The sequence below is a fragment of the Hippopotamus amphibius genome, chromosome 4 (genome assembly GCF_030028045.1).
Source record: "Hippopotamus amphibius kiboko isolate mHipAmp2 chromosome 4, mHipAmp2.hap2, whole genome shotgun sequence".
Classification (NCBI taxonomy): domain Eukaryota; kingdom Metazoa; phylum Chordata; class Mammalia; order Artiodactyla; family Hippopotamidae; genus Hippopotamus; species Hippopotamus amphibius.
In genome coordinates, this window is record NC_080189.1 from 120,586,876 (window position 1) to 120,609,377 (window position 22,502).

The window sequence follows — 22,502 nt, forward strand, 5'->3', positions numbered from 1 at the left end:
GGAAGAGGATGGGTCTCTAAAAGGGAATAGAGAAATTCATAAAAATAAAGGAAAAGATGCAAACATGTTATCACTCTAGACAAAGTAACAGTAACTTGCTTCTGAGGTTGGAATCATATCTTTGAGGGTTGTGGAAAATAGTGGGAAAAAGTGTTATGTGCAGAACATGTCTAGAAAGTAACATTACAGATCCCCAAAACAATGTCATTATATTAAGGTTTAAGGGCACTGAGTTTTGATATCAAAATTAAGTCAAATAAGAACCTTGCCCAGGAGTTGATGGTGATAGTGGAGAGCACATTTTGCTGTGGTTAAGATGGCAGGAAGGAAATAGTATCATTTAAACTTCAAGAATGCTTGTTGAAAGGATGCAGATACAGAGAATGGACTGGAGAACTCGAGGTATGGGAGGGGGCGGGGGGTGAAGGGGAAACTGGGATGAAGCGAGAGAGTAGCACAGACATATATATACTACCAACTGTAAAATAGTCAGTGGGAAGTTGTATAACAAAGGGAGTCCAACTCGAGGATGGAAGATGCCTTAGAGGACTGGGGTGGGGAGGGTGGGGGGGGGACTCGAGGAGGGGGGAGTCAAGGAAGGGAGGGAATAAGGGGTTATGTGTATAAAAACAGATGATTGAATCTGGTGTACCCCCCCCCCAAAAAAAAAAAAAAAAAAAGAATGCTTGTTAAGGAAGCTGTATCTGCAAGTGGAGGGTGGAAGTGGTTGAGATGGCAAGAGAACATTTTTCTATTTAGAGTTATATTTATTTCAATAATATACTTCATGGCTATCCTTACTTTCCAAATTTTTAACATTAATTCCATCAGTTGTTTTCTGCATATATCCATCTGGGTTTATTTTCCTTTTTTCCACTAGATTGTAGGTCTCATTAGCATCCAGTTACCTTAATATTTTCCCTTTTGTGTCTTTCCTAAATGCAAGCACTAAGAAAAGTGCTTTGAAAAATGCTTCTTTTGAGTTTACTTTATTAAGTGGCTTCCTATTTAGCTAAGTTCGTCTCTTACTATAATCTGTATTCAAACTTCTTAGATAATTTTATTCTAATGGAAACACTTCTTCACCTGCTTGATTTAGTTCTACTTTCAATATGACATTTGAAACTTCATTATAAATATTATTAATTTGGTTTAATATTTTCAATCACCAAAGATTACCATAAAAGTGGGCTTTTAAATTTCTGTCCACTTAAAAGAAATTTACTGAATTGAATTTAAACTTTTCTCTAGGTTTTGAGGTATTAAAATAAATTGAAAAAAAAGTTAATAAAGTCTACATAAGGCTTTAGAATAAAAAATATACCATGAGCTTTAATAGAGCAAAAAAGAAATCTCTGTTGGGCAGACAGTGCATTTTCTTTATGGTGTGAATGTTTTTGCTTAAATGCGATGCCTGTGTTTGCATATTAAAAAGGATATTTACTTGCAAGGTGATATGACTTTAATGTAGCAATTCAAATATCTCTGACATTAAGAACATACATTATTCCTGAGAGTTTATATGATATTGAAATTCAACCATAAGCTATGAGCAAAGGTAGTTTTTATTTAGTAATCCTATCTGGCAGAGACTTTTTCTCCGAAGAATTATTTACATTGATCTTACAAAGTCTATCTTTTAGAAATTGCAGACATAATGAAATTCAAAACAGTTCCTTAATCTCATGGTTTGAGTAATTCTCAGTAAACTTGCTGTTTATAACTAATTTTCTTCAAGTTCTTCACAACATTGCTATCCAAGAAGAGTACTTTGCCTGTTATCAGATGGAACAGATTGACTGAAAATAGTTTCTTAAAAATCATTTACAAAAAATGTTTCATTTTTGTTATGTATTAATGGCCAAATAATTGAAGGATGGAAGACTGAGGTGTGACATAGGACTATAGAATAACTATTATCTTTTCATGCGCAAATGAATGAATATATCTCTTCATAGATGGACTCCATGGTGTTTATTTTAAAAGTATCTACAAAAAATACTTTAAATGTATTTACTAAAAAACATGCATAGTTTTAGACATAATAGGTACTAATGCCAACATGCTCACCAATTCATCGATGATGTGTTGGCTAATGGAAGGATGTTACATGAGTTCAGTTTTATCTTCTTCAAATCATTTTTCTCTGGAAACTTCAGATGATTTATTAATCATTAGCAAATCTTAAATAGAATTAAAAATTATATCTAATTTATATTTAAATAAATTTGATTTGACTATTTCAAAGAAAAATACCTAAACAGTTAAGTGGAAGCTGTTAATGAAAAAGGGGGAAAATGCCAGGTTTATAAACTTATAAATTCCGATATTTACATAGGCCTGTGTTCCTCTGCATGTCCTCTTTGACTACATAAAACTAACAGATGAGCAGTGGTAGCTTTCATATAGTGAAGCGTCTTAGAAATGAAAGCAGTACTAAGTGAGTTTATTATACGATAGGTGTTATGTGGATGCCTTTTGTACATAATCACATTAAGTGCTCCCAGGGAACTTTGCGGGCTCGTATAATTATCCCTGTTGTACATGTTAGCAAAGCAAGGTTTAAAGATGTTAAGCAGCTTGCCTTGTGCACACTATTTAGTAACCGTGGGAGTTGGAACCTTTGAATCTAACAGATGCTCAAATCTATGCTCTTAAACACTATCCCAGATCTCAGGAATATCTCTTGCTTAAAAACCAAGCATTTGTAAGATTTCTGACCTGATTTGATTGCAGTTTTATGCCACAGAAGATGGAGAAACAGAAAGTTGGTGTTCTATAAATAATTCTGAAGAAAAAGGGAAGATTGGTGAAGTATTAGTGATGGTAACCTGGAGAGAAAACAAATAATCAAGAAATGTCCAGTGCCCAAACCCATTCTTGCCTTCTTTTATTCTTAATGTTCAGAACCCATATTGTGTTGGTATAAGGCAGCCTCATTCTGCTTTGCTGGGGCTTGTTTTAGTCCAGTGGTTCTCAAGCACGCATCAGAATCACCTGGAGAGCTTGTTAAAACAGGAATCTTGGCCTCAGTCCAGAATTTCTGATTAAGTAGGGCTGGGGTGGACCCTGATATTTACACATTTAAGTTCTCAGGTGATGCTGATGCTGCTGTCTGGCAGCCACACTTTGAAGACCCATGTGTTTAGTCAAGCTCTGGTTCTCACAATTGGCAGCACAGTAACTTACCTGGAGATAGTGTTAAAGGATACCGATATCCAGGTCTTATGCAGATAACCCAAAATGTAACCTCCAGAGACTATTTTTTTGGAGTCCTGATACTCATACAGGAATGGCTCCAAAAATGGGTTTCTAACCTTGATTCCTTTTTTACCTTTATCAGCATTCTGTCATATTGAGAAATGTGGACCATCAGGAGTGTGTGTATATGTTCCCTGTGACTGTAAGAAATCATTGATGCCAAAGCGGGTAATGCAGTCACTTTGGCTTTGTGTTTTTTTTGAGGCTCTGGATTTTTTAAAATACATCTTTGTTGGAGTATAATTGCTTTACAATGTTGTGTTAGTTTCTGCTGTACAACAAAGTGAGCCAGCTATATGTGTACATATATCCGCACATCCCCTTCCTCTTGAGCCTCCGTCCCACCTTCCCTATCCCACCCCTTCGGGTCATCAGAAAGCACCGGAGGCTCGGACTTACATTACTGTTTATGCTTCCCTGTTTGTATTGACTCACAGAAATCTTAGCATGAAAATTTTAATATCAGTGATTCTATAAAGCTTATAGAATGCATTTTGTGGTCTAGTTTGATCCATGGCTTCGTTTAGTGTCTGAACCCTTATTTTCTTTTGTTTTTACCTCATATGTGTATACGTATATAGGTATGTATGAGGTATACATATATACCTCATATGCATATGAGGTAAGGACAAAATATATATATTTGTGTATGTGTGTGTATTTTTTAGTTTATGATGTTATACCATATCACATATTTTTGTAAATAGCAGTACATTTTGAGAACAAGGTGAGGGTTAAAAATAATAATAAAAATTAAATTAAGGAACTATAAGCAATATTAATGATCTCATTAAACTGTACTAGTTCTGTGAACTTTGTTTTAATTGGAATAACTTATTATTGACTTATAGCTTTTCATTTTTATAAAGTAATTGCATTTTCCTCATTATTCAGCACAAAATTACTTAAAAGGGTTCTTAAAATTCTATAATCATAAGATTAAAAGAACAAGTATATGTAAATACATGATGTTTTCTTTAGGCAACTAAAATATTTAGATATTTTATTTGTGGCATAGCAGTACAAGTAATACAGTTTCTGGGATAGTAAGGTTTGGGTTCAGATTCTAGATTGTAAAAAGTGTATCATCATTGTTAGTTTTCAGATTTGTCTTTATATATCTAGTCAAATTCTTATAAGACTGTAGTGACTTCATACACAGCTTCATAAATGTGTAAAGTATATTCATAACATTTATATACCCTAAGAAGTATTACTTCTGAAGACACATTATTATGCAATTTAAGAGATATTTTTGCATACCAGTTATGAGAAATACTTTATGCAGATAACAGAAGGAGATGAAAGGATTTTAAAATTTAGGAGTAGAGATAAGAGAAATTTTAAAAATTTGTCATCATTTAAAACAGAATATAAGGACCATAAAGAAGGTACAGTGTAATTTGGGTGCAGAGGAAGGAGGGTTGATAGAACACAAAGGGAAAAAAAGCATTATGAGAGGTAATTTTTGAGCTGGCTTTAAACAGCTGCACAGAAATTCACCAAGCAAAGATAAAGTAGCAGTTATACCTATCATGGAGCAGTAATAAATGTTAGTTTTCCCTTTGTTGTTAATTTTTGTCAGTTTGATTAATATGTGCCTCAGTGTGTTCCTCCTTGGGTTTATCCTTCCTGGGACTCTCTCTGCTTCCTGGACTTGGGTGACTGTTTCCTTTCCCATGTTACGGAGGTTTTCAGCTATTATCTCTTCAAATATTTGCTCAGGCCCATTCTCTCTTCTCCTTCTGGGACCCCTAATGCGAATGTTGGTGTGTTTAATGTTGTTCCAGAGGTCTCTGAGACTGTCCTCATTTCTTTTCATTCTTCTTTCTTCTGTTCTGCAGCAGTGATTTCTACTAATCTGTCTTCCAGCTCGCTTATTTGTTCTTCTGACTTATTTATTCTGCTGTTGATTCCTTCTGGTGTATTTTTCATTTCAGTTATTTTATTGTTCTCTGTTTGTTATTTAAAGCTTCTATCTCTTCATTAAACATTTCGTGTATCCTCTAGGTCTGTGCCTCCATTCTTTTTCTGAGATATTGGATCATCTTTGGTATCACTACTCTGAATTCTTTTTCAGGTAGATTGCCTATCTCCATTTCACTTTGTGGCTCCCTGCCACAACCATGGTGAGGCAGAGAGGGAAGGAGTTGGGGCTGTGGGAATAATCACCCTGAATGCTCTTTCCGTCCACCCTCCAGTCTTCTGCTAGTGTCTTACACCAGCCAATTCCACTTGGAAGTTATAAGCTAATGGAACCTGGGTGACACATTCTGTAGAGGTCTTCAGAGTTGGGGATATTCTGCAGCAGTAGAGTGCTAAAACAGACAGCTAATGAAGGGAAAGATGTGCTTGGATTTGCTTTCCTAAAGGTTATTGGTAACAGTGATTAATTGGAGTAGCACATCACTTTGTGCTGGGAGCTGTTTCATTGTTGAAATACTCTTAAGTGATGAATAAAGAGTGAAATTAGGATGGACAAAAAGAGAAAAGGCTATATAAGTTGATGTAATACATGTATGATATAAATGCAATACAATTGGATTAATTGGAAATGCAAGGCAAAAAACAAAGAACTGCTAAAGAGCACCATTAGCTTTTAACTTGGAAGCCAGGGTTGGCAAAAGTCCAATTAGGACACTTCTTTGGAAACAGAAAAAAGATACCTGATTTTTTTTTTTTTTGAGTTCTTTAGCTTAAGGCACTTAGCAAACATCCAAGTCAATGTTCTTCATCTCCTTAATTTGGTATTATGATGTTTTTTTGTTTCCAACTTTATTGAGATATAACTGACATAACATTGTATAAGCTTAGGTTGTACAATGTAATGATTCTATATATGTACATATTGCAAAATGGTTACTAGACTAAGGTTAGTTAATACATCCATCATTAAGATATTTTCTTGTCCGATTCAGGGTCCTTATTTTGTCCCATCATCCTCAGCCCACTCTCCCATTCATCCAGCAAATCTATTTATTCTCTAAATGTGACTCTGTATCATGCCATGGTACTTTCACTCAGCAATCTCCTAACCATCCTTTCAAACTTAGTTGAAAGTCAATTCTTCTGGGAAACTTTCACTGATCCCTCTCTCCAGTCAAATCCAAATTGTTGTTCTTTGGGTATTAGCTGTATTACAGCACATGTCCCAGAATACCACCAATATTAACTTACTTCTATAACTTATTCATGATACTGTTTAAGTATTTTGAGGAGGGAGTTCCCTGGTAGCATAATGGTTAAGAATCCACTTGCCAGTGCAGGGGACAAAGGTTCAATCCCTGGTCCGGGAAGAGAGCAGCTAAGCCCTTGGGCCACAACTACTGAGCCTGCACTCTAGAGCCCATGAGCCACAACTACTGAAGGCCATGTGCCACAACTACTGAAGCCCACGGGCCTAGAAGCCACCACAATGAGAAGCCCATACACCACAATGGAGAGTAGCCCCTGCTTGCCACAACCAGAGAAAGTCCGTGCACAGCAACAAAGACTCAATGCAGCCAAAATAAATAAATAAATTTATTAAAAAAAGTATCTTGAGGAAAAGGGTGTTGACAATTTGACTGTTTTACAACACCTACCATAGTGCTGGTCTCATACCAATACCAAGTGACTGAGAAAAGAGGAGTGATGAAAAGATAAGACAGCACAGTTGAAACTTTTAATATTTGGACCAATGGAGGAGTCCTTAAAAGATAAAGAGAAGCTGAAAGTAAAGCCAGAGGGGATTGGTGACAATAATAAAATTTTGAGGATAAAATTAGTTCTCTTTCCTAAGCTGCTGTAGATAGAGTTATAATGCTTTTATGGGTTATTTCCTGATATGTTCTCAACTTATATGCACAGATATATTACTTTTATTAACTTTGGATATATTTTACGTGAGATGTATGCAATTTCTTGTAAAAGAGAAGAAAGACATGGAAAAATATCTTGAGCTAGAAACTCTGGGGAAATCACTAAGTTTAAAATAAAATTTTCTCTTATTTTGTTTAAAGTAGGGATCTAAATTTTCTGCCAGGGATTACTTTTCAGTCTCTTTTAAATTAAATACAAGGTTTTCTAACCAAACAGTTATACCGTTGGTAAGGATGTCAGGAACTCAAAATAGTATTCTGGGAAAGCTTTTAGTGAGTTGATTAGAAAATGTAGATTTTAAAAAAATAATGATTTTATTTTATTTATTATTAAATTATTTTTAAATTTATTAAATTCATCAGTTCAGTTTTTATCAACAAAATTTCTGAAACATAAATATGAATGCCCAGTAATTCTAATCAATAGAATTGATGTATTTCAAAGACCAATGTAAAATGAAAGGACATGAGAGGCTTTTAAGTGGAAAAATCTGCTCCAAAATTATCCTGGACTAGATCCGTTCACTATTCAGGTTCATTCCAAAAAAGATTTCCCGTTTAGTAGTGCTTAACTGTTGTAGCTCGTACCATTTCCGTTTCATCACTAGCACTGTCTTAGTATAGATTCCAGTTGCGACATTCTGCATTCACGTTAGTAGAAACACAGAGAATCAGCCACAGAGCACTGTGGTAATGTTTGTTTACATTTTCAAATACTTCTAACATGATCTGCGTCTTTCATATATTCAGAGTTTAGATTGCCCTTTCCATCACAGACCAGTGATACTATAAATAACTGATAACAGCAATTGCTGGTGAGCAGTGCTGTAGGATAATGTAGAGGTCAAGGAATGATAACTCATGATCACCCTTAACAAAGTGTACAGGTGTTAAAACACTGATGTTGAACTCTGGTGGCAAAGCACAGGGAAGAAATGGCACAACATGAATCCCCTTTTATAAATGTGATTATGAGGAGGTTCAGAACCAGAACCAAATTCTCTGCTCTCTCAACAAATGCACACATCTGAGGGTCAGCTTTCTGTGTGTAACACAGGAGAGCAGATCGTTTTAGACATCATAGCTGCTCCTTACCCATGCTTTATTAGTAATTTAATCTCTCGTATAGTGTGGCATTTTAGAAAAAAATGGTGCAAAGGTAGAAGTATTTAATCTCAAGGCACCATAGCTTTAATCATCTTGAAAAGTATTCAAATACAGGAATCATTTAAAATTTGAGCATAGGACACCTCAGTTTTTTTCAGACCCTGATAATGTTGAAGGAGTAAGAATCTGACTGGAAAATCTGACTCATTTACATCTGACAAGTCTGTTACCTGTTAACATAGGCTGCTTGTACATATCTTTTCCCTCCTTGACATTACCAGGTTTATGCTGATTTTAGATTGTGGAATAAGCCAAACTGCTTTTCAAAGGAAGATATCTCTAAGCAGTTGTTACCTCTTGGTTACAGATATTACTTTTTTGAGACAGACTGCTATACTTCTGCTTACTCTCATTTTTCCTTTGACTTTCAATTCTTATATTCCTACAACTAAATTAACCGGCCAATAGATAGGAAAGGAAGTTTGAATATAGCTGGGCTTCTCAATCTTTTTCATGACATGGAAGCTGTGGAAAATGAAAATAGTGATAAGATCTACTGGGTAAATTAGAGGAGATTTGTGGGTGTATTTATGTATATAATGCTTAAGATAAAAAGCCTTTATGTTTTCTTTATATAATTATGGTAAGAAGAGTAAAGCAAAGTATTAGAAGATATTAAATACTGGACTTGAATAGAGCTAATGCTTTTTTTCTCCTGAAAGGTAATAAGATATTTAATTTGCTTCCTATTGAAATTTTTAAAAATTTTTTATGATAAAATATATGTAACAAAATTTTACATATGTAACAAGCATTCTTTTCTCTATGTTCCTGACAACACTTATTTTTTGTTTTGTTTTTTGGTAATAGCCATCCTAATGGGTGTGAAGTGATATCACATTGTGGTTTTGATTTGCATTTCTCTAATGATGGTGGCGTTGACCATCTTTTTCATGTGCTTATTGGTAATTTGTTTATTCACGTCCTTTGCTTACTTTCAGTTGGGTTTTTGTTTTATTGTTGTAGAGGTTCTTTATATATTCTGGATATTAATGTCTTATCAGAGTATGATTTGCAAATATTTTCTCAGATTCTATGTTTTGACCTTTCCCTCTGTTGATAGTGTTCATTGATGTACAAAATCTTTAATTTTGATGTAGTTTAATTTATTTTTTCTTTTGTTCCCTTTGCTTTTGGTGTCATATGCAAGAAATTGCTGCCAGATTCAATGTCATGAGGCTTTTCCCCTAGGCTTTCTTCTGAGAGTTTTATAGCTCTTTATGTGTAGGGTTTTGACTTAGTCTGAGTTAATATTTATGGATGATATAAGGTAAAGGTTTAACTTATTTTGCACATGGGTCTCTTATTGATCTTTTGGCTGCTGTGTGTGTTTATTTCTGATAAAGGAGTGTTGAAGTCTCTGACAATGATAGTGGATTCATTTATTTCTCTTTGCAGTTTTATTAGTTTTTGCCTCACATGCTTTGACACTTTGTTGTTAGGCTCAGATATGTTGGGGATTGTTATGTCTTCTTGGACCATTGAACTTGTTGTCATTATGTAATACCCTCTTTATCCCTGAGAACTTGCCTTTACTTTGAAGTCTGTTTTGTTTGGAGCAATAGAGTTTTCATTCACAATTTCATGTGAGTAAATTCTTGCATTAATATGAGTCCTTTCTGATAACTATGATGCATTTTTAAATTTTAAAAAGTATTTAAAATTCTCAAAAATTTAAATTATTCTAACTTGTTTTGAAAGCTAGGTCAAAATTTTTTTATTAAAAGATATTTAGTGGTTCTCAAATATTTGACAAATATTTATTGAGTACTTACCACTTGCCAGACTTTTTTGGTCAAATACATTAGGGAATGCATGAGTTTAAAAGAAAAAAAAAAAAAGAATATAATGGCTACAGTCCTTGGCTACAGAACTCGTGAAGAACTATTTAATTCACATTAAGGGGTGTGTGTGTGTATGTGTGTGTTTAAATGGAACCCTTGAGGTTGTGCCCTGTGTTTCTCAAATATACTTGACTAAAAATTTCAACCCATACTTCTCCCAGTCATTTTCTTCTTTTTCTTTTCCTTCTCCATTTCTCCTTCCTCCCTCCTCCTCCTCTTCCTCTTCTTCCTTCTCCTCCTCTTCTGCTTCTCCTTCTACTACTAGAACGTAGGATCTATTTTCTACACATTATGTAATGGGAAATGAGGTATTGTAATAACAGTTGTCAAAAAATTCTTTAATCTTATATTTTCCCCACAGTGTTCATTTTAGAAAGGGTAATAAAGCTTGAATATCTATTTTTCTATCTATTCCTTTTGCATTAGCATCTTGATTTAACAACTTGGAATTATAAATACTCTTTTAACTATTAGTGTCAGTGGTTTTGAGCAGTGAGTCTCAAAATTTAGCTTGCACCGGAATAAGCTAAAAAATTTGTTGAACAAATTATTGAGCCCTACCCCAGATTTAGTAGGTCTGAGATGGGGCCCAGGAATTGGCATTTTAAATAAGTTTCCAGGTGATGTTGTGCTGCTAGTTCAGACACTGTCCTTAGAGGACAACTAGTTTAGAGTATAAAACATGGGGGGATGAATCTAACTCCAATCCTGACTTCAGTATTTACCAACGGAATTACCATTGGCCAATTGTTTAATTTTAGCTGTCTCATGTATGAAATAGTTGTTGCGAGTATCAAATAATAAACTATTATTTAGTACTCCCTGATTTAAAGGCATACTAATTTAAAGACTGATCTAAAAATTCCAGTATTTTATACATTGTAGAAGTTAGTGTTTCTTTGGTCTGAAATCTATTTAACAAAGATTATACATACTTTAGTGAGCCTTCTAAATTCCTGTTTTGAAATTAGATGATAAATAAATACAGCAACATTGTGCAATTTCTTAGAGTTTTAAATTTATCAGTTGTTATTTTTCTTGCCTCACAAAGAGCTATTCTCTAGTGAATGTTTTACAGTATTGAAACAAGAACCATGGGTGCTCCTAATTAAAGTAGTTGGCTGTAATACCTTTGTTATTGAATTTTGAGTTGGTAAAACCCCAGACGGTTATGTAAAATTTCAACAAATGCTGTTTCTTTATTTTTTGTTTTATAAGACTAGGAAAGAGAAATCCAAAAGCACTGCTAAAATTGTAAATCCTTTTTCAAAACTGAGATGCAAATTGTATTTGTAAAGGTGAATTTTGTTATAGAAAAGCAAGAAATATCTCCTGCTTATTTCTCAGCAGATTCAGGAAATATTTATTAAGCACCGAGTTTAAGCCATTTTACAAGGTGTTCTAGATTCTATAATAAATGAGTTAAACTATGTGCCTTGATATGTTTATGATCTAGTGGGGCATATAACTTCATATTCATTCAGTGAATTAAAATCTAACATGAAAAATGTATGTAAAAGATTATGTATAAAATGATATGGAATTCTTAGGTGAGGGGGTGATTTTGAATCATGGAATTTTGAGTGCAGGAATTTAAGAAGGCTTGGAAATGAGAGTGTGCTTGAGATAAGCTGTGGAAGGTAAATCAAAGTAGTTGGGGAAAAGACCAAGAGAAGATGTTATATGTGTGCCCAGGAGAAGGACCAATGTAAGGGAGGCAGAGAAAGTAAAGTACATGATATATTCAAGTAACTGCATGAACACTTACCATGGGTGTAAACCTGGGTGTCTGAGTAGATTAATATATGAAAGTTGAAGCTGGATATTAGTATAGAAAGTTATTTCTCAGATGCTGATGAATTGAAACCCTTATCCATAGAATGGTGGTGAACAAAGTGTGGCCTCTGGGCCAGTTCTGGCCTGATGCCTGTGTTTGTTAATATACTTTTATTGGAACATGGCTATAAGCATTCATTTACGTGGCCCATAGATGCTTTTATGCCACAAAGACAGAGTTGATAGTTGTCACAAAGACCGTATGGCTCACAAACCTAAAATATTTATTGTATGGCCTTTACAGAAAAATATTCTCTGATCCTGGTTATTTACCAGTTCAGTATGAAAGACCACTCTGTGGACTGTTAGTTACGATATAAAAGAGCTTGCACCAGAATGCAAATAAATTCACTGCTTCCTTTATCAAGAAATTCTCGCTATGAAAAAAAAAGTGTCAGCTGATCTGCCAGTGTGTGTAATGAATTGATGTGTGCTTTACTGAGGCTTCTTATTTACTTGCAGTCCAGGAACATACAGTTTAGTTCAAGGATCTCACTTTGAGTCCGTAAAGGTGTATTGAAGATTTCTGTGCAGGATAGTAGGATCAGATGTGTATTATAAAGGACTAATAAGGTCAAATAGAACCTCTTTTTTTTTTTTTTTTGGGTCTCATCTACAATACTCCAGCAGTGTATAGAGGGCGTGTGTGAATTTTGGAGTCCCACAGAGCCAGTTTCACACCTGGGGTGGGGGGAATCATGTCTTGACATTCAGGAAAGAATGTTCCATTTTCCTTAATTTAGATTATAAAAATCCCACATAAGAGCTCTGAGTGTTCTGTCTTCTTTAAGAAGCTCCAGCAGCTGGTGGGTCAGACTGTGAAGTTGGTGGGAGGGGCAGGGAGCAGCTGCACATGGCAAGGAGGGTTCACCACTGACACGAGCGTGATACTGTGGGAACCCCTAGGAGAACTGTACAGTGAACAGTTTGTATTTTGTGCTACTCATCAAGGTAATCAAGTTCATGACAACTTTCAGTAGCTCACATCCCATCAGGTATGTTACAAGAGCCTACATCTTCAGAATCAATCCCAGAATATATCTCAACCCAGAGGATAAGCCTGAAGAATATGTCCATCATACTGTATGTGTGTTAAAGGTCAGTTGACCTAACTCAAAAATCTGTTGATCTGTCCATGCAAGGGTATTTTTTCTTATTAATTTAATTGGGGTGAATACCCAGGAGATTCTCAAGTAAGGGGGAAAATGTCAATTTTTAAATTGCTTACTCTGGGTAATATTAAGACTTTACAAACTGATTATCCTATGAGGCTTAGGCAACTGTCCTTAAAATAGCCTGGACTCTAAATCAGATCTCTTTTTATAATGACTTTTTCTTGAGTTACACAGCATTTCCTGGGATCTTTACTTTTGCAACACCTGAGTGTAAAGTATTGCTTTCTTTAAACGTTTGCTACTGGGTGGTTTATGATGTGTTTCATTAGGAAAAGTATATTTCTATAAAACATCCTACCTCCTGCCTTGTATGAGAAATGACAGTTTGAAGACTGGTAGAGAGATGCTGATATTTTATGAGTGACAGCACTGTTAGGTGTGATCATTACTGCTTTATTCATTCCAGGAGGGGAGTTGATTTCCTTTGCAGGTGTGTGCTCAGATAATCTCCTCTCAGGCAGAGGCAAGTGTTTGTGTAATTCTTCATTTTTCCATTAGGAATCATACTTATATCATGTGCCCCTAGTTAATGCATGTAAGACTGGCGACCACATGATATCCTCTTACACTGGTCCTGTGTTCATGGGGCAGTGTAAAAACACAAATGCAGTTTTTTTATTTGCATTTTTCAATCTGATCTCCTGACATGCCTTCCTTTTTCCATTTTCCTTGCAGTTGAAGGGATATTTCAAGGATATATAATTAGAAAGAATTGTTTCAATAATTTATTGTAAATTTATTATTGTATCTGCATTTTCTCAAGTGATACTGTATTGGGGAAATTAAACATTAATATTTTTTTAATTGTGTCATTTCTGGGAAATTAGTACAGGGACCTCCTGTTGAAGAACTATTGATTAGATGTTTTTTATCATTACTCGAACTGTGACTTTTAGTCATTTAATTCTTCCATGGTCTACAACATTGTTCTGTCTTTTTGTGCTTTTTCTCCCCCAGCTTGGAATATATTATTATCAACTTTTCCTGAATAATTTCATCTGAATCTACAGTTCTGTCACTCCCTTGGTCCATTTATTTCCGCGTGTGCTATACTGATTTTAAACTACCTTGTTTATTTTGTTTATCAAGTATTTTTTGAGAGTCTGCTGTGAACCAGGCACTGTGTAGGAAACAAAATAGTCATGGCCCCCAAACAAAGATATAAACATATTAGCATTTGGGGATATTTCATCCTGTTCTTCCTTGTATGTATGTAGTTATCTAATATGTATGTATAAAAACATACAGACACACAGAGGCACTGTCGACCATCTGGCATGGTAAATGGTATATAGTAGCCAGTCAGTAAGTGTTACATTCATTAAGTGGGATGGAAATGTTTTCTCCCATTCACTGCTTGGCCTTTTGATCATCATATTGGTATCTCCGATAAACAGAAATCCTTAATTTGAATACAGTCCTATTTTTTTTTTAGTATTTCCCCTTATGGTTAGGAATCTTCATATATTATTAAAAATTTTTCTCAGTCCTATATCATGAAGATGTTAATACATATCTTAGACAAGATTTGTTATTTTACCTTTCACATTTCAGGTACATTCTACCTGTACTTTATTATTTTCGAATGCTGTGAAATAGGGGTCAAGGTTTGTTTTTTTCCCCACAAGGCTACCTAATTTATTCAATCCACATTGAAAAGATTGTCCTTTTCTTCACTGCTCTGAAGAGCTAAGCTTTTCATAAATCAGATATACAAATATATGTAGAATTTTCAGGACTGTTTTATCCATTTTTCTGGCCCATTTGTCTGTCTTTACTCCAATACCACTCTGTCTTGATTATTCTACTTTTATAATGAATCTTGATATCTGATGGAGTAAATTCTCTAACTTTGTTCTCCTTTGGGATAAAATTGGCCGTTCTTAGTCCTTTGGATTTCTATATTAAACTTAGAATCAGTTTGTCAACTTTGGGGGAAAAGTATCTATTGAAATTGTGCTGGGTCTCAGTGAATCTGCGAACCAATGAATAATTCATGCATTCATCTTTGTTCTCAGCATCCATGGGATCCTGGGATATTAAACACCACAAGGAGCGAAGCTGGAACTGTTTATTCATTGACACACTATTCAGACAAATTAATATAATAATCCTGCCACTTAAAAGCAATCTTAATTCATACCCTGTGTAGTTCATAGGACACTAACCTCTTCCATTAGCAGCAATTAATGACATAAACATAACCGCAAATCACAACTACCATTTATTAAATATATAAGATGGACCAGGTACTCTGTTAGAGGTTCCACTTATTTCTAACTCCCATTAATAGCATAGAGCTATCCTGTTTTATAAATAAAGAAACCGATAGGTTCACAGAGGTTCAATAGCCTGCTTAATCTTCCTGTCTACTAAGTGCTGAGGCCAGAGGCCGACCCTGCCGTGTCTTTTGCCCATAATCATATTCCCAGTGTCTTGGACAAGTCAGACTGGAAAGATTGACTCAGTGAATATGTGGTGACTGAATGAATACTTCTCTCTTTCTCTCCATCTATTTTGTATTAATGATTCATATTTCTTTCCTCAAAAAACATGATAAAACTTTCAAAATGGTTTTAATAAGCAGCAAGTTTAAACTCTATGGTACCAGTATCACATGTGGTGAAAAAGTGGTGTGAAATCTAAAGAAATTAAAGAGTGCCAGAATGCCCAAATTTTGAGGAATCAGTTCCTTATTTAATATTTCAACAAGCTGTGTATTACACAGCATGTCTTTAATGTTTTATTATCTCTTTTTTGAATTAAGTGGGGGCATAAAGTCTATTGTTCATGGCAAGATTACATTGATATTTAATTGTTTCCATGATTATTTTCCCTCTCTGGTTTGGAACTAGTAAAAAAAAAACACACACACAAACACAAAAATTATCTACCCACTTATTACAATATGTTTAAGTAAAACTGACCTAGATTAATAGATAACATAAGTTTGAACCTGAAAGCCTTTTAGACCAGTGAGTAGAATTCCAGCACAGTTTCCCTTTCTCTACTTCATACTTATTTATATTTTTATTCTTCTTATGCCTTTTCTAAATGTATTCAATGCTTCAGGGTCTCATTTTACCTACCTAAAAATAAGCTCTACAAAACTGATCAGGGTATCGGAAGTATTATTGTAAAAAACAAACAACCAAGTTATTACATATTAGACCTGGTAATTTCAGCCTTTACCATAATTTTTGCACATTGTACCAATGGACGCATGGATTCAAAATCAAGGTAGTAGAAGAATTTTTATACTGAAGGTTATGAGTTATCATTATGCTAAAAAAACATTGTCGTACTCTTAGGACAAATTATAGAACAGTAAAAATATGGTTAATGACAAACTGTATTTTATGAGTTTTTTATTTTTATTTTTTTTAAACTTGATAAGCACATCATTCTTTCCCCAGAAACACAGCAGATGGCTGGTACCTGTATGCTGATAGCTCAAATGGAAAATTTGGTGACATGGCCGACATCCTCACTCCCGTTATATCACGCACGGGACCAAAATGTACCCTGGTTTTCTGGACTCATATGAATGGTGCCACAGTTGGTTCTCTCCAGGTACTGCTTAGACAATTGCATTTTCTGAATTTGTTCTATAAAAATTCATACTGTATAATTTAGTGTTATTAAAATATATAATCTGCTAATAAATGAAAATGAACAATTATCAACACTTCACTGGCTTCAAAATGGTATGGTTGATAAAAAGCTTTAGTAGAATTGGACCTGAATGGCTAATAGGATTTTTTTTTAACTACTCTATTTACGATTATAGCCTTTATTCTGAGGCCACAGCTTCTGTGTAATACTGTTTTACCCTTGAAATGTGTCATATAGGTTTCAGTATCAGCATTCTGAGAATAACACAGTCAGATGAGTATACACACTTTGGTGATATTCAGATGTGCATTTTTGCTGTCTTTGATGTAGTGGTGCTACATTCTCCAATAGTCTCATTCAAATTTTTTCTTTGTTTAAAAAAAAAAAATGACTGTAAACTGTTTCAAACTCACAAAAGATTGCAAGAATCTCACAGACAACTCTAATATACCTCTCACTCAGAGATTGCTTTTTGCCCATTGTCCCAATAGCATCTTTTATAGGAAAAATTTAATTCAATATGGAGTTACTTCCATACTCCATTGTTATTTCTTTCTAGTGTCTTTAAATCTGAAATAATTCCTTCATTTTCCCTAAACTTTTATGATCTTTATTTTTAAAAATATTTTAATTTTTTTAATGTTTTATTTAATTAATTAATTTATTTGACTATGTCAGGGCTTAGTTGTGGCACACAGGATCTTCATTGCAGTGCATGGGCTTCTCTCTAGTTATGGCGTGTGGGTTTTCTCTCTCCAGTTGTGGCGCACAGGCTCCAGGACATGTGGGCTCTGTAGTTTGCGGCAAGTAGGCTCTCTTATTGAGGCCGAGGGTTTAGTTGACCCGCACCATGTGGGATCTTAGTTGACCGACCAAGGATCAAACTCACCTGTCCCTTGCATTGGAAGGCAGATTCTTTACCACTGGACCTCCAGGGAAGTTGCAATCTTGATTATTTTAAAGGTTATATAATCCAGCCATTTTATGAAATGTCCTTCAAACTGGATTTGTTCAATGTTAAGCATTTTTTTCCCTGTAATATCACCAATATTGTATTCTTTTTTATTGCATCGCATTGGTTAGCACATGATGTCTATTGGTCTCAATACTTTTGTTCCCTTTGTTATCAATAAACATTCTGTGATGAGATATTTTGAGAGTATGTAATATCATGATCTCAACTCAATTATACCCATTAATTTTTGCTTTCTTTAGTATTTTTTTTGCCGGATTAATTTTCCTATGATGATTGCCTATTTGTGATTTTCTAACTCTGTTTTTCTGTCTACGTTTGTAGGCTGGTTTTTTCTTGTTAAAAAAATTTCTCTCTCCATTTATTGATCCATATCAGTGTGGACACATGGATTCCTGTTTCATCCAATTTGTTGTCAATATTATTTACTGGTTCTTAAATTGTCCCAGATTTGGTCATAGGAGACCCTTTAAACTGACTTGTATGTCTCTTTGACAAGTACATCATTCTTTGAGCATTTCCTTTCTTTCTGGCCAAGAAGATGTTCCAGACTCATCTTTTTTTGTTATCCTGTTCCATCCCTGGAGGTAACTATTTTTCCAGGGGGTCCTGATTTCTTTTAGACGACCAAGGTATACAGATAAAACAGAAAGAGGCAATTTTAATGCAGATCCCTAGATCCTGTCTTCCCCTATTAGACAAGCCTTATATAATAGATAAGATTTGTAAGTATATGTATAGACACATCATTTACACAGAAGCCAACTCAATTTTGAAGCATCTCCACTTGTACTGTTTTGTAGCTTGTGTAACATTTTCCAAGAAGCCATGTCTGAAAAATAAATCCCCAGATTCCAGAATTGTTTATATAAGCAGTTTTAGACCAGGCATATCTTGCTAAAAGCAGCCATAAAGTCTCTCCCCCCATCAAATACCGTTAATTTGTTTTCTAAGAATTCTATGTGTAGTGTATTTGCACTTGGGCTACCTGCTTTATTTTTCCCCAATAAATAGAAATATACTGCAGATCAGCTACTTAATTACGTCTTTCCCAGTAGCTTGATATAATTTTAATATTAGGTATTTTTTCTCATTTTTTAATGGTCTTTTTCTAGAATTTTCCTGGCCATTTTAAATATTATCCCCCCTCCCCAATTAGATAAACATATCTTATTTTTAGAATGCTGTTACTTTTTTATTAGAAACATTAAATTTATAAATCAATTTTGGGAGAATAGTTTTATTTATTATAGGTGAGACCTCTCACCAAAAATAGTTTGAGTAAACTTGTTCGTGTATATGTATGTGTGCATGTTTAATAATCTGAAAGCATCCAAGTAGTCTTGTGGATTGATGTGACAATTTATCACTTGTGTTGCACTGAGTGTTTAAAAATGGTTTTAGACAAAACAATACAACTAATTACAGGGTTGGCATCAGAAAAATGAGAATTATTTACCAGGTATATTTTGTGGTTGAGATTAATTCTCTGAAATAGGCTTTCATTTTTTTTTCCAGAATAAGATTTTGTATTAGTAGATGAAAAATTATAAAACAACCTTAAAATTTAACAAGTAATTATCAAATGAATTAAAATGATAACACATCTGATTTTTATTTAGTGCACAGCTGAATAAAATACCATTAATTGTTGCATCACTATGTTACGTGAACACAGTTTTCCTTAGTGATTTGTGTATCGAGCAGTATTCATACAAAGATCTATTTCCTATACATTCTTTTTAGTATCCTTCAAAATGATTTTATATTTTTTAGAAATTCTGTTTTCTTGACTTTAATATGTTGATTCAACTTGAATTTAATAGACCAAGAATTTAGTGATGTTTTTGCTAGCCACACACTACCTTTTATATGACTCTAGAAACTCTAGCTCTCTAAAAATAACCGTTTACATTTAACATTGTAAAAAAAAAAAAAAAGGATCATGAAAGCATTCAAAATTACCTTCATTTTCTAAAGTCAAACCCTCCCCAAACCCTTTATGTGAATAATGATTTGGTTGTACACATTGTATTATTAAAAAGCAGTGTTGTGAAATAATTAAATACCCCATCTAAGTCAGTTGTTTAGAAATGTGTAGCTTTACTGCTCTTCCCTATTCTCTTTAGTTACTTTCTCAGTGGCCCATTTTGTGTCATTCTGAAACGAGAGCCGTGATCATTTGTCTGCTGAGACAAGTCTGCATTTCCCTTTAGAAACTGGTGAGAGTTTGCTGGTGGGGAGCTCTTACTGGCTTGGATGAGCAGGTGCCCACTCACATCACCCTTACACGCTGTTGGAATTGAATGGGCTCCCACTGTAACATCACCATCCCCACGGAACCCAAGGTCATTCTCAAAGCAGTGTTTTAGTAAATAATTCTGGGCTTTTCATGAGACTACATGAATATTATTTAATCTCGAGACTTCCAATTGTTCTTGCTGTCAAATTTTAAAAAGCTAAGGTAGTTAAGAGTTCTTAATTAAATGGTGCTCAGATACCTTCAGACTTGACTGACAGATATTCACACACAACTTTATTACACAAAGCTCGTGAGGTACCCTGGGGGCACAGTGCTGGCCTAGAAAACAAAGACATCTAATGAAAAACGTCTGAGCTTTTCTCTCAGGGATTCATGTTGCTATTAAAATGAAAAGAAAATTACTTGGAAAATTCTACATGTTTAAAATTTCTCAAGGCAAAATATTTTAACACTTGATTTATCTCTGCAGGTACTTAGCAGGAAAGACAATGTTACTTCTAAATTGTGGGCTCAAAGCGGACAGCAAGGTGCACAGTGGAAAAAAGTAGAGGTGTTTTTAGGCGTTCATTCCCATATACAGGTTTGTAATCCAAGTATTTAGGTGATGACTGAGTTTTGTTGATTCTTTTCTTTCTTAATTTATTTCCTCCACCTCTTGTCTTCTTGTCTCCCATTCCCTTTCTGGTGTGCTGTATGAATGCTTACCACTCCATATAGCGTTTTCCATACGGAATCTACAGTTCTGGAATGCCCGAATTTCTTTTTCTCTCAATGAGACAACCATTTTTCTACGAACGTTTAATTTTAGTGACAACCATCCTGCCTCCACAATCAGTCTCCTACCTATAAAGAATGCCTCCCCCTATTTTGCAAATATATTCGCAGAGACTAGAGTAATTACATTAGTTTATTTCAAACCTGATTAAACAGACCTTTGAAAGCACGCTGTACTGTTGAACCTTATTAGAGAAAATAGATTCACTCGATTGAAAAATATTTTCAGAGGCACAAAATTGTGTGATGCTGTATTTGTCTTCATGTAGAACACAATAATGTTAGGAGGATAAGGCCTGAAAAAAAAGGCAAAGAATAAATAATATATAGTGTAAAAGGTCTAATCTGAAAGAATGATGTGACAAGATATTTAGTGTGAATTTTCGTTTACAGATTACCAGGAAAAAAAAAAACCTCTGAGGATGTGTGTGGGTGTGTTTTGCTTTTGGCTTTTGGAGTTTCATTTTGTTTTGTTTGGCAGGAAGGGATATTTATTGGCAGGTAAAACTTAGTTCTTAAGATTTAAGATTGGATAAGGGAGAGTGAGAGTCCAGAGCCGTTTATGTCAGAGAACATTTTTTCTTAGTCTTAACTGTGCAGGGCTTCATTCCATGAGGTTACCACTTATCTGTAGATACAAGGTGTAACTATCCTTGCTAATCATACAGTGGACTGGAAATGCAGTATGTAGCAAGAGTAACCAAGTCGGCTGTGACTGTATCTACAATCAAGTGCCATATCTGATAGATCGGCCCCTTTCAACTCGAATGGAAGCACAGGCTAGATTCAGCTGTTTAAAGGCATTGATCTAGCATCATCCCCAATTTCTTAGACTGTTAGGTATAATAAATCCCATTATTTGACCTCTTGCTGGAACCCAGCTTTCATCTGGGTCATTTGTAGATAACTTAGGAAATAGATAAGAAATGAGTTCAACTGAATAAGAAAAGATTGGACAGCAATTTAGTGACTTGCATGGTATGAAATTTATCATTAAGAGGATTCCACCTGTTTAACCTCCAAGATCGTTTAACAGAGGCAAGAAGGCTCATCAGCAAGAACATGTAGCAGAGTGTGCTGCCGCCAGGCATCGGCTTCCACTTCAGGCAGTGAATTCGTAACTAGTCTGTGCAGATAGAATATTTGCATAGTAAAATCATATTCAAAACAACATTAAGAGGGATCTAAGCTGAGGAATCAATTATTATTTTAGCCTTTCTGAAATTTAATTTTTGCATATGTTGAAATTTGAAGAGAAATATAGCCATGTTGTTTGAATCCTAAAATGAAATATTAATGATTTCTTAATATTTGATGTTTAATGTGATTCATTCAGTCCGTCAGTAAAAACATATCAAGAACCTACCATGTGCAAATCACATTACTACACACTGGAGAAACTGAAGAGATGGACATGCTATCCACGGTTCTTCCATTTTTTCAGTTTCAGTCCCTTTAGCCTCAGAAACATGAGTACCTCTAACCTTGAGTAAAAATATACAGTATTTTTAGAAATTATATGCTGAGTCGGCACTGGATAGTTTTCAGACTTATATTTGGGACCCCCAATTTAAGCATAATCTTTAATTATAATAATGTTTATAACTAGAGCATTCAGGTAAATAGCACTTACTAAGTGCTGAGTACTGTTCTATGAATAAAAAAAATTTACTCCTGTAAATGTATGAGGTACCTACTATTATTATCTTCACTTTATAGATTGGGATACTGAAA

General features: G+C 34.6%; 1 protein-coding gene across 1 annotated transcript in view; it reads left to right on the plus strand.

Moving 5' to 3' along the window:
* The window catches only part of MALRD1 (MAM and LDL receptor class A domain containing 1), a 578,637-nt gene that overhangs the window by 188,713 nt on the left and 367,422 nt on the right, over positions 1–22,502 (plus strand). Inside the window, exons 23-24 of the mRNA XM_057732597.1 lie at positions 16,560–16,716; positions 20,464–20,574. Of these exons, the coding sequence (XP_057588580.1) occupies positions 16,560–16,716; positions 20,464–20,574 (268 nt within the window). The remainder of the gene's footprint in view (positions 1–16,559; positions 16,717–20,463; positions 20,575–22,502) is intronic.